At 52.5% G+C, this 13,181-nt stretch overlaps 1 protein-coding gene across 1 annotated transcript; it reads left to right on the forward strand.

Annotated features, from left to right (window-relative positions):
* Positions 1 to 214: 214 nt before the first annotated feature.
* ATOX1 (antioxidant 1 copper chaperone) lies at positions 215 to 8,084 on the forward strand. The gene is made up of 4 exons (XM_084636363.1): positions 215 to 374; positions 2,386 to 2,461; positions 5,656 to 5,831; positions 7,828 to 8,084. Exons 1-3 carry the CDS (start codon positions 369 to 371, stop codon positions 5,778 to 5,780), a joined length of 207 nt encoding a protein of 68 aa, XP_084492489.1. The 5' UTR covers positions 215 to 368; the 3' UTR covers positions 5,781 to 5,831; positions 7,828 to 8,084.
* Positions 8,085 to 13,181: the final 5,097 nt, after the last annotated feature.

Below are 13,181 nucleotides of genomic sequence, written 5' to 3' on the forward strand. Positions count from 1 at the left end.
CTGCCTGTGGGGTTACGGGGGGGGGGGGACTGGAGAAAGCGCCACGGGGGGTTATATTCATCCTACAAGGCGGGGGGCGTGGAGGGGAGGCAAACCCTCTCCCGGCAGAGCGGGGAAGCCAGGCAGGGCTGGGGCCGGCTGCAGGAGCGGGTCTGGGACGCGCCTCCGCCCAGGGAGCCGGCCGCGCACCGCGCCCTCCCGCGGCACGGAGCGGGGCGCGCAGGGGCTGGGCGAGCAGCCTGCCCCCGGCAGGAGGAGGCGGAGGCGGAGGCGGCGGCGCTGGGCAGGGCACGTACCGGCGCCCTAGTGCCTCAGTCCGCGCGGAGCCGGGAGAGGAGCAGCGGCACCGGCCGCCCTGCGCCGCTGCCATGCCGGTGGGTGCTGCGGCCGCGCTCGCTGCGCCTGGCCCGGGGCTGCTGGGGCACGGACCCCGGCGGGGCCAGCGGCCCCTCGCCCGACTCGGGCTCACGCCTCTGCGAATCGGGCCCTTTCCTGCCTTGAGCCCCGCTGGGTGGGGAGGGGCCTGATCCGAATTCGCCCCGAAGCCTGCCGAATTCCGAATTCGGCCCGCTAGAGAGCGGGGGTGGGGGGGTTGGTCCGGATATAAGGTTCAGAGGCGGATCCAGGCGCCCCCCAAACCTGGGTGGGGGGCCGTGGGTCAGCGGTTCGGGCTCAGCCCCTCTCTGAGCTCACGCCGGTGAATGCTGCGCCCCGCAGGGACCAGGGAGAACCGCTTCGTTGTAGGCCGGGCTTTTGCCTGAAAGCCAGATCACTTGTTACTAGTAGCTACAGTGGGGCCTGCTGGGGCTAGGGGGCCTATGGGGGAGAGTCATCAGCGCAGGTTAATGGCACCTGGTTTTCTGACTTGGGGGGATCCTGACCCTCACGCCTGGGATAAGCCAAACATCTGCAAAACTAGCTCGTTCTCCTCCTCCAGATCAACTCTTAAAATTCTCTTTTGCTGTAGAGGCTACAAAAGGCTTGACGGCCAGGCTGCTGGTGTATTGAGCCCACTGCTTGTCATCGCGCTGAGCAGTGTTCTCAACGGGTCCTTCTGCTCCCCGCTCTGTCTGTAGCGTGTGTTCTCTGTTTGTCTTGCACTTAGACTGTAAGTTCCTCGGGGCAGGGGCTGGGTTTGTGCAGCGCCTGGCCCAATGGAGGGCTTGGTCCATCACGCCCCTTATTTATACCTCTTGCAGCCATCCAGTTGTTTGTACCCAGTTGAACAGAAGGGGTGGGGCCTTATCCACTAATTCTAGGAGGGGAGGGTTGGGGATTTTCCAGAGTTTTTCATTTGGGAAAATTCTCCCAAAATCAGACTAACCTTAATGAATTTTTAAAATGTCAATGAGAACCAAAATTGTTGTTGTCTTTCTGGATGAAAACTTTCCCTTGGAGCCTTGGGAACTCAGACACAGTGGGAGTGAGACATAAACTGGCTACGGGCTTGTCTGTACTTAAAACGCTACAGCAACACAGCTGCAACACTTCAGTGTAGACACGACCTATGCTGACAGGAGGGGTTCGCTGTCAGCTTAGCTAATCCACCTCTCCGGGAGGCAGCAGCTAGGTTGGCGGAAGAAATCTTCTGTTGACCTAGTGCTGTCTACACAGGAACGTAGATCAGCATAACTATATTGCTCAGGGGTGTGTGGATTTTTCACACCCCTAAATGATGTAACTCAGTCAACCTAATTTTTTAGGATCAACAAGCCCATGGCCTTGAAGCAGCAGTAAAATGAAGCTGATTGGTTTTTTTTATCTGAATAGTGAACATACAGCGTTAGTGCGAAAAAAGAAATTTAGGATTCTTTTGGTTGTAATAACTGAATATGTTAATTAATAACACAGGTAAATACATTTTATGTTACTGATAGAGTTTCTTTTAGTAGCAGCTAGGATCATAATTAAAAATATGTGATTTTTTCTAACAATGTGCCAGTCATGTCCCTTTAATCATGTTTTAAAAGTACAGTAGTATTGTTTGTATTGCAGTGGCATGTCTAGGAGCCCCAGTTAGGGATAAGGATCCTATTACACTAGGCCAGAGTAAGAAAAAGAAAGCCCCTGCCTCAGAGAGCTAAGAGTCTAAGACAACACAGTAGGTGAATACAGACAGGTTGTGGAGCACAAGGAAACAATGAGATAAAGTAACTAGATAAGCTGGAGTTTGCAGAAAGCTTGGTTTTATGCTAGAGGACGTTTGCAGTGTTTGGATTACGATCAGTGTCTGGTAGGATTGGGGTGAGAGCATATTTTGTATGCGACATCATGAGGGTTTCAAATCCAGGTCTCCAGAGGGCCTGGGTCAGTGTATTGGGATAATTGCTGACAAAGCAAGAAGGGCTCCTGGTTGTCTCCAATCCGTTCTCTTCCTTATTTCAGAAGCATGAGTTTTCTGTTGACATGACCTGCGAAGGGTGCTCCAATGCGGTCACCCGCGTTCTCAACAAGCTGGGAGGTGAGTGGCACTGCTCTGAGCCAGGTGTAGAATTGCACAGGGATCAGCAAACAGCTTTCACGGATGTGGGAGTTTCCATACTAGCCTTAAGGGACCAACGGCTCCTATGGCAGTGAAATGGAAACTGTAGTCCAAGTGCCCCACTCCTATGGGCCCCCGCCTCAAGCTATGTGTCCTGGCAAAGTCACCCATCGCTGGGGGTAGTTCTCAATCCCCACGGGTGAGGGAAGGCCTCGTTATTCTGACTCCTCCTTTGGTAAGAGACCGTGCAACCCCCCCAGGAGAGGAGTATTGCTTTGGACTGACCAGCCGTGGCATTTGCGTGGGAGGCTCTGGCATGCCAGACAACGCCCTCCACAAACAGGGAGCTGCTCTGTTGGCAGGTGGCATAGCCAGCATAAGCCCCTGCCAAGGCAAAGTGTGGATTGTCTGACCTGGATGAAGAGCCATGAAATCCTGGCCCTGCTGAACCCCAGGGGAGTTTTGCCATTGACTTGAATAGAGCCAGGATTTCACCCTGTATGTTATAAATGATTTCCCTAAAGAACTGGGTCCTCACTTACAGCCTTCACCTGCTCCCCTCTCTGCAAAACCGGCTCCCGCTTTTGTTCCTAGCATTCGGTTTGCTCTTCGCCATGTGGCACCATTTCAGGACTGGTTCCAGGGAATATTCAGGCTACTCTTGCTGCTACCTGAACACCTTCAGGCTGGCACCTCTGGCCCAGTTGGGGCCCTTCTGTCACTGACTGGTTGCATTCCTGGCAACAGACAAGAGTCTGCCAGGTGATCTTCTCCTGAGAGAAACTTGCCTGGGCAAAGCAGCATTTCCGGGCAGCCAGGAGAAGGGGTGTGAAGCAGTGGCATTAATGCGGTACCTGTGAGAGACAGCGAGGGGCAGAGCCCCTGCAGGGGGTTTGTGCAGCTCCTCTCTGGGCAGCCTTGGCAAAGATGCGGGCGACGTTTAAAACACGAACTGCCCGTTCCTTTTTAAAATCCACCCTGCCCCACCCCTTCTGGCTATTTCACAGCCAGATCCTTCTTCCTTTGTAGTCTGATGGGGCCTCTCAAGCCCATTCTCGGGGCACTTGCCTGCCCAGGCCTGGGGAAAGACTCCTGGCAGAGGGAAGCAGAAAGGACTTTGGCCGGCTTAGCATGGTGTTGCCCAACCACGCTCGCAGAGGAGCGATTGGGGGCTGGAGGGTTGCCTGTTCCAAACTCGGTCTTGCCCTCCCCCTGCAGATGAGCTGGGAGTCAAGCCGCTCCTTGAAAGCCAGCCACCCACCCTGTTCCTGTGGGAGCCGCTGCTGCAGCTGATTAGTCAGTAACGAATTATTGATCTGCAGTGGCAAGATGTCTAATTGGAATCTGTGACCTTTGATGAGGTGGGGGGAGGGAAGTTGCTCGGAGCTCTCTTGTGACTACAGGAAGTTGCAGTCAGCAGACTGCAGCCGTTTCTATTCTCCTTTCAGTGCCTCCTCCCAAACCCACTGACATCCCTGTCTTTCCACGGACTCCGCTGGGCTTTGGACCAGGCCCCGAGAGCAGAAGGAGCAGGGGCCTGATGCCCCTGGTGCATCTAGCATACTCCTGCCTCTGCACTGCTGCCGTAGGGATGGCTGTCGTGATTCCCCTGAGGGATATTGCCAGCGTCAGAACAGCGGCCCTGCCAAGCACAGGGAATCAATCACTGCCGTGGCTATGGAGAAACAGGATGACCTTCCCAGCCACTGATCAAGCAGCCTGCGCTTTTCCATCCAGGTGCTTTTACCAGCTCTTCCAAACGATAAACCCCATGCCCCATCTGTATTACAAAGGAGTGGAGTCAGCCTGGGGTGGGTAAGTTGGCAGCTGCCTTCCCTACGCAGTAGAGGAGCGACTCCTCATGGAAAGCCCAGCTTTGTTCAGCTTGGTTGAGAGTGGGCCAGCCCAAGCTTCGGCTGACGAGCTAAGACCACCAGGGAAACGCCCGGCACGCCAGTGGGCCTGCTGGAGCTGAACTTTTATTTAGTACAGACTTCAAAAATAAAATCACATATTGACGCTGATGTCCGCTGAGCTGTATTTACCAAGAGAGCCGCGCTGGAGTTCCCGGACAGCCAGATGGCCGCTCCCGAGCAACATGACAGGCGGAACAATAACTGACAGGGCAAAGAAACCTCAGAGCGCTCTGAATGAATGCGAATGCACCCAGCGCCGGTGGCTCATGCCAGTTCTGGTTTCTCATGGATGCCTCTCCCTCCCTCACCCTGTGTGGCCCTGCTGCCTCAGGAAGAGACCAGGGAAATGCCATTTCCGAGCAGGATGGCAGTGCTAGAACTAGATCAGTCCAGCCCTGCTACTTAGCCTCTCGTTGGAGCCACGGACAGTGCTTCCCTTGGAAGGGAAGGGCCAGGCGGGAGGCGAGCTCTGGAGCGGATAGGTCACTGCAATGTTTTTGCCTGGTGGTGGTAATATGCTGACATGCCAGCTGGAGGCGCACAAAACCTGTGTCACCAGAATATCCTTTGACTGCCCGCTCTGTGTGATGTACTCCATGTATCCTGGGGGTAGTTTTTCTAGTTAACAGTGTGCCTTGAGCATCTGTTTTCAGACCCCAGCAGACAGAGAGGGACTTTGCTCTGGGGGGGCCGCTGGAAACGAAATTCCTGTCTCTCAGCTCAATCCTGCATCCCTGCACCCTTCGCCCGCTTCTCAGCACTTTCCTCGCCAGTCGCACGTTTAAGGATTGTCCCTTTAAACCAAGGGGGCGAGGACTTCTGGTGGTTGGAGGCCTGGGCAGAGAAGGAGCCCCACAAAGCACTCTGAGACCTGTGGAGGAAAGGTGCTGAAGAAATGCAGTAGAGGGGTATTTGTGCCCTCTCCTGATGTTGCAGTGAAGTCAAAAGGCTGAGTTAGCAGCATGAGAAGCTGCATGGCTGGGGGCTGTACCTGTGGGGCAGGACTGAGATGTCCGAGCAGGAGCAGTGGTTGGGTGATGTCTGAGTTTGCATCAGAGCAAGGATGGGCACACACTACCTAAGTCTTGTTTATGTTTTCAGACTGCTCACCTGGTTCTTAATGGGATACTCAGTGCATCAGCTCTAACCCATCCATGAGGGAGGGGGCAGAGTCAGGGGGCGGTGGCCATGGCGGGTCCTCTGGTTGGAGGCTGCATGGTTCTTCTCACACGCGGGGTATCCTTTCACCTCCCCCAGGTGTCCAGTTTGAGATCGACCTGCCCAACAAGAAGGTGTGCATCGATTCGGAGCACAGCGTCGACACCTTGCTGGCCACGCTGAAGAAAACCGGGAAGAGTGCCTCCTACCTGGGGGAGAAATAACCCCTGAGCCGATGGGTCTGAGGGTCAGGCTTTCTCCACACCCCAAAGAAGGTCAGTCTGCTGCCAAAGGGCTCTCCTTACACAGCTAGTGGATGCAAGACGCTGAGGAGAAACCCTGAGCTCACCCGCTCTGCCCAAGGTCCCACAGGAAGTGATGCTGGGTCAGGGCAGCCCCCACAGTGCAGTGGCAGCAGGGTTTGGGCACGTTCCAGGGTGAAGAGCTGGGCAGCAGGCTGAGCTGTGATGCCAACAAGGTGGGTCTTGGGGAGTCACTGCCAGTGTCGAGATTGGAAGGTGTGGCCTGTGCTCAGTTGTGGCACGGGAGCAAAAACCACCGTAACATCCCACTCCCCTGCCCTCCTTGCCACAGGGCAGCGGCACTAAGAGCTCCCCTGAGCCAAAGGCACCAGCCCCTGGCCCCATCCGGGATGGGATCTCTATCTGAGGAGGAAGCATTCCCAGCCAGCACAGCCAGAAGCCTATAGACTGACCCCTCTGAATGCTGAGTGGACACGCCCGCAGCAGTGCGAGTGTAGGGCCGGGCTGAGGGAAGTTAAAGAGCGGTTGCTGTTTCCTGGGGGAAGCTTGCACAGACTTTACATTTGGAAACCTGTCGGCTTCCCTCCGCCAGCTTGCAAATGTGAGCTTGGCACTACCAGTTGCCCCACTGTGGTCGCATCACCGTTTGCTTCTTCAGCAGCCACGTGTGATCGTTCAAAGGGCAAGCTTGCGGGGGGTTGCGTGTCCCTGGACTCTGCTCCAGCAGGGTGTCAGGGGAGCAGAGAGTGGCTCCTTCCGTTTCTCACCCCGAGATGACCAAACTGTGTGTGTGCAGGGGGAGAGATGAGGCTGAGAGGGGCTCTCTCCTCCTCCTGATGTCTAATACTAGGGCAGAAGGGACATGGCCCCTCATTCTGAGAGACACCCTTCTCCATGCCAGCATGTGAGATGTGACAGGGGAACAAAGCCCTGGCTGGGATGATTTAGTTGGGGATTGGTCCTGCTTTGAGCAGGGGGTTGGACTAGATGACCTCCTGAGGTCCCTTCCAACCCTAATCTTCTATGATTCTATGACTCAGTCTCCCTCTCACACTGTTATTTTATAGCTTCTCCCTACCCGAGCTCTGATTGGCTAAGTCCTCAAATTCTTAATATTTATGACTCCGCCCAGCCACTATTTTCTAACATACTAAATGTACAACTAATAAGAATTGGAAAATATTTACTTATATAATTGCTTAAATAAATGTACATAATTATAGCATACCCTCCTAGGTAACAAAAAGATGGACCAAATCTATTGTAAAGGCGCTGTTTAGTTGTAAATCAACATGTGTTAGTGGTTATATCAACCAATGAGAATGCACCTGAAGGACAAATGGAAAAGTTGATCAAACTTGATTATTTAAATTGAGGCTTTCCAGTTGGTGATTTAAATCGATCCACCCTGGAGGACTCTTTGCTTACGGTTAAATTTTCAGGATTGCTGAGCACTGACCCATCCTACTGCAGTCAGTGGGAGCTGCATGTGCCCTTTGCCTCTGAAAATCTGGCCCTTATCTTTGGTATAGCACTCTGACAATTGAAAGCACTGGGTAGAGAGTGGACTTGGATCACGTACGTTATATTTGTTGCTGTTTAAATGGGCACCGGCTCCTTGAAAATCACTCTTAGAAAATCCTTTGTCTACCCTGGTTACAACGAACCTCTTAGATAAGTGTAGCTGGAGGATTAGAGGACCCTAAATGTTTTCCTCTATTTTCAGGTAGTTTGCTTTACATCTGACACCGTGCTTTTCATACAGCCCGTTACTTCCTGCATATATTACACACAGCAAGAAGGGAGAAGATTTTTTTCTTTAAAATGAGGGTACTAGTTGTGAAACCACATGCACTGGCTGGGGAGTCCTGGGGGAAGTTAATACCTGGAACTCTTTAATTCCTATTTTGAAATTGACTAAATGTCAACTTGCTGAGTTTCCTTTAGGATTTAACCAGCAGGGGGCACCCCAGTATAATTCCCCTCCTCACTGTCCTTGTTTTTGCAGGAACGCTAACATGATCGCTTCAGTGAGAAGATGGCCTGTATACACATCTGCTGACACCCTCTCTCATTTGACCCCGGTTACCCTGACAGCTGTTGGAAAGAAGAAGGCTGGGAGGAGGAAGGACCCTCGGAGGGAAAGGACCATGATCTACTTGAACCATAGTTTGTAAAACTCCCCTCTTGAAATGGAGAGTTCAGGTGCGCTCTCCCTCTCTGGCCTTGCAGTAAACGAAGGAGCCGCTTCTATTTTCAAATACATGTTTCTGGTGCCTGGTGTTTTCTTCAGCCGGGGGAGGTGGCTGATGCATAGGTAGGGCTCTTAGAAACAGGAGATTGCTTGTTACTTAGGAGAGGATCTCCAGGCTGTTTGTTCTCCAGGGAACTTGCACTGAGCCCTGTGTGCTGGCTACAGAGTCGGCTTGAGATAATGTCTCTGGAGAGCCGAGTTCAAATGCTGATTAAGTGATAAGTGACATGAGTTGGTGCCTCAATGGACCTTGATTATAGTCAGACTTTGCAGCGGGGCCTCAAAATGTGAGAGAAGCACAAGATTTGCTGAGTGGATCCTTTGGACAGTGGAATCAGTCCCTTCCTTTGAACAGTATCATTTTCCCCCTATCCCAAGGGAACAATTATATTACAGTAGCACATAGTGATCCCAGCTGAGATCAGGACCCGGTGCTGAACATATATGTGCTTAGAGACAGACCCCATACTCCAGGTAACACCGCAAGTCAGTGGGTGAGACTGGAACAGAACCCAGGTCTCCTGGTTGCTAGTCCAGTGTCCCATTTACTAGCCCACATTGCTTCTTAACCCACAATAGTGTCCCCCTGCTGTTTAATTGAGATTTCCTTTGTGATTCCTGTTCCAGCACCACCTGTCTGTCCCCTCCCCGCATCTGCTACCTCCCAGCTGCATTTATTATCATTGGCCATTAGCACCTCCCTTGTGCACCATCTTTCAGCCACTGTGGCTGAGTTCCTGACATCCGAACCCATTAGAAAGTCACCAGTGCCTATGATAGATCATGGATGGTGTGTCAATGGCTGGTCCTGTAGCACATTGTGCCATTTTATTCATCTCCATGAGTCTTCCTGGGGCAAAGGGCATTTCTTTTAGTACAGCTTCTCTGTGAGCATCACTGAATTAACCCTTCTTATAGCTCTGACCAGCAACAGAACCTCTAGTTAAGGCTGAGCCCTAGTTTCCAGTCGAAGAGCCCCTTTTCAGAGGCCGATGGCATTTGCCAAGAAATTCCTCTTGGGCCGACATTTTTTCCAGTCATTTCCAGCCAAAAGCTAATTCTGAGTAAAATCAGTTCTGCTGCTTTTGAGTTCTATGAACTTTGGTGCTGGGGAGTGAGTATAGTAGACTGCCATGTGTTCTGATATTTAAAACAAACGAAAGGAAGTATTTCTTCACACAGTGCACAGTCAACCTGTGGAACTCTTTGCCAGAGGATGTTGTGAAGGCCAAGACTATAACTGGGTTTAAAAAAAGAAAACTAGATAAGTTCATGGAGGATAGGCTATTAGCCAGGATGGGCAGGGAGGGTGTCCCTAGCCTCTGTTTGCCAGAAGCTGGGAATGGGCGACAGGGGATGGATCACTTGATGATCACCTGTTCTGTTCATTCCCTCTGGGGCACCTGGCATTGGTCACTGTTGGAAGGCAGGATACTGGGCTAGATGGACTTTTGGTCTGACCCAGTATGGCCATTCTTATGTTCTTATTTTTGGCTCTGGCAATTCTCTGAAGCTGGAAACATCAAACTTGGCTTGTTTTACAGCCTTCCTCAAGGAAGGAAAATCAACTCAAGTTTGAAGGCAATCCATTTAGAATTTTAAGTCATGGACATTTTCGTTCATGCATATTTGTGTCCGTTGAGTTGTGACCACGCCAAGTTTAGAGAGGTTTAGAACACTGGCTTTTCTCTAACGCACGTTAGCTCAGATCCAAGATATTCCACAGCTGTGGCTAAACTGCTATAAGCCCTCAGTTAAGGAGCATGTCTCTGATATGGATGCCCAATTTTTCCTCTTAAAAAACCATGGGAACTAAATGCTGAAAACTAATATTAATGCAACATTAAAGTTATGATATAAAGCACCTACATGTCAGGAGAGCTAAAGGGCTAGATCCCTGCCCCGTTCCTCCTGCTTTGTGCCGCTCCAGCAGCCAGAGCCCAGCTGATCTCCCTTGCTGAGGATTTCCCCCAGTGCAGGAGAATCTCTAGGTGGCTTAGTGCTGGCACGGCTGCCTGTGCACCACCCTTCTCCCAGCCCACAATGAGGGGCAACTTCCCCAGGGGAAGTGGGCACAGCCAGATGACTCCTGCACTTGGCAATCGCTGCGTTGATCTGACTTCCTTGGGGCTGGGGTAGCCTGTGTAATTTAGAGCCGTCCCAGAATTGGGGAAATGCAGAGATGAGTTAAAGCCACTTTTGCCATCCTAACTTCCACCACCAGCTCTGCTGCCAAGGGTATGTCTACACAGCAAAAACCAAACAAACAGAAAAAACCCACCCAGATGGCGGTGAGTCTCAGTGATGTACCCTGAGTGTCTAGCCAACTGTTCCACCCAGAATGTTACCTTGGCTGCATGACACACATCTTGTATTTTTATTTACTAAAAAAAACACCCTCCTCTTTCCTCCTCAATTGCGTCCCCCCCCCTCCCCCCGCTACAAAAAGGATGAGGACAAATTGGAGAGAGTCCAGCGGAGGGCAACAAAAATTATTAGGGGGCTGGAGCACATGACTTATGAGGAGAGGCTGAGGGAACTGGGATTGTTTAGTCTTCAGAAGAGAAGAGTGAGGGGGGATTTGATAGCTGCTTTCAACTACCTGAAGGGGGGTTCCAAAGAGGATGGATCTAGGCTGTTCTCAGTGGTGGCAGATGACAGAACAAGGAGCAATGGTCTCAAGGTGCAGTGGGGGAGGTCTAGGTTGGATATTAGGAAACACTATTTCACTAGGAGGGTGGTGAAGCACTGGAATGGGTTACTTAGGGAGGTGGTGGAATCTCCATCCTTTGAGGCTTTTAAGGCCCGGCTTCACAAAGCCCTGGCTGGGATGATTGGGTTGGGGTTGGTCCTGCTTTGAGCAGGAGGTTGGACTAGATGACCTCCTGAGGTCTCTTCCAACCCTAATCTTCTAATTCCATAATTGATTCTATGATCAAATACGAACACTGCTAGTATTTATGGAATCTTTCCTAAGAACTACACAGGATGTGCACTGGAGCCATGTTAACTGAGTGGGTGAAACCTAGCCTTCTGGAATTTCCTGCCCGTTACGCACCCAGTTTCTTCACCTCACCGTTGGGTTTACGTTAACTAGCTTTATTTATTGACTCGATGTTCTTTGCTTTGGATTTCCTTCCTGCCTAGGTATGGCAGACGTAGCTGGGCATTCATTTTGCAGCCAGTCATAATGGACATGCGTTGGCTATTTCTCTTATGAGGGGGCGGGGAAGTCTGGCGTTAGCTTGGCAAGAAGGTGAAGGGAACAGTGTGGCACGGAGGCACAGCTACCAGCTCTGTCTCGGTGGTAGTTAAGTGGAAACAGCAGTCTTTAAGGAGCTAGCCCTCCCTGCCAAACCAGCAGGTGCTGCGGCCTTGCTGCTTTTGGAGAGGAAAGTCACGGGCGTTCCCATTATAAATCAGAGAATTTTCTCTCATGTCTTTGCTCCTGGCCACAGAATCCACTCCCCAGCTCTTCCTTTGTTTTCCTCTCCCCTTGGTGGTTCCCAGAGATGCTGGCACCCTCGCTCCCATCAACGTCCGTGTGGATGGAGGCGTCTAACTTTGCCCTAAGCTCTTGCCCACCATGAGAAGGGCCATGCACCTATGGGTCCCGTCTACAGTACCGACGGCACAGCAGTGGATCTCAAAATGCACAAGGCACAGCAAGGGCTTGACTGTGCCATGGCGCTGGTGGCGTGGTGCCCCATGCCAGTGGGGCAGTGGGCAGGTTCAGTGCTGCCCAGAGCTCACCTGAGGCAGTTTCTGTGAACCCTGATGTGCCACTGTGGCTGGTAGCTTGGTACAGCATCCTCACTCGCTCCCATGTGCCTAGCCTCCACCCACGGAGAGATGGGCAGCCCCTTGGGAGCTCTCCTTGGGCCCCCATTTGCAGACGTACACGGAAGCCAGGTGCAGAGCACCTCCAGTTAACTGGAAATGAAGTGGGAGCCTCCCCCTGTGGATAAAACAGGTTCAGAGGGACGAGGGGCTGGGTGAGTGGTGGCTGAGCACAGCATGGCTGTGACATGTGTCAGACCGAGTATTGGCCTGTCTTACAGAGCACTCTGGGGTGCCCTGCATACAAAGGGCTCTCTGACTACCCAGCTTTCTGCAGCACTTCACAATCCCCCCAGATGCCATTAACATCTGCCCCTTAGGCCTGCCTCTCATTTGCTAAAAACACAGGCAAGGGGAAGCCGGTTTATTCCTTAAACGCCAGTAGGCTTGTTTGGGGCAGGAGATAAGGCCTGGACTGGGGTTAAGCTGCTGTGTGTGTGTGAAGCTGGGAACAACTCCTTGACTCCCCCAGACGGTGCAGACTTCTCGCTATCGGTCCAGCGTCGGCTGGGAGCGGCGGGTGCATGACGGACTCAGCATTGGTGCCTGCATGCAGTTAACATAAAATTCACTGTAGTGAACCGATGTCCCGGGGCTGATGCCCATCCCCGGCCCCTATCTGCTTTGGAGTTTGATAAATGCCACTGGATGTGTCTAGTAGCAGGCGACGGTTATCCTCGGACCCTGCTCTCTTCCCCCTGCTATTATCTCGTAAGGAGAACAAAACCCTGTCATTACGGCCTCTATAACTTTCCTGCTGCGCTCAGCCTGGTGGCTTCCAGCAGCAGCCTCTGTGCCAGTGGAGATGCCGGTAACAGCAGCTTGCTATGGAGACAAACCCTCCCAGCCCTTTGGTGGGTGGGATTGCATTGCACAGCGACGTGCTTTTCTGTGTTAAACTTAGCTGGCACCGGAGGTTGGCGTCTTCTCGTGCCTGGGTAGGCGCAGAGCGGGCAGAGGCAGTACATTCTCCCCAGGGCTGTCACCCCTTTACACCACTGGAGGGCCCAAGAGAGAGGAGTGGGGTGTTTGTGCCCATCGAGAACAGACTCTGCCAATGGTGGTGTGTGCTCCTGGCTGGTTGGAACTGGACAGGCATCCGTTGCTCACTTCCCATGCACTTCAGATCCTGCCAGGCCCTGGGTCTTTCCCTGGCCCCGCGTGTAGCCTGCGCCAAGGGGCTGTGTGACGAGCAAGTCAGGCAAGGCGTAACCTGTTCTTTGCCTAGCTGTGGCTGAGAGGGGGCATGGAGCTGCACAGCCCCCACT

This window comes from Lepidochelys olivacea, assembly GCF_965140295.1.
Source record: "Lepidochelys olivacea isolate rLepOli2 genome assembly, chromosome: 8".
In the NCBI taxonomy this organism is placed as follows: domain Eukaryota; kingdom Metazoa; phylum Chordata; order Testudines; family Cheloniidae; genus Lepidochelys; species Lepidochelys olivacea.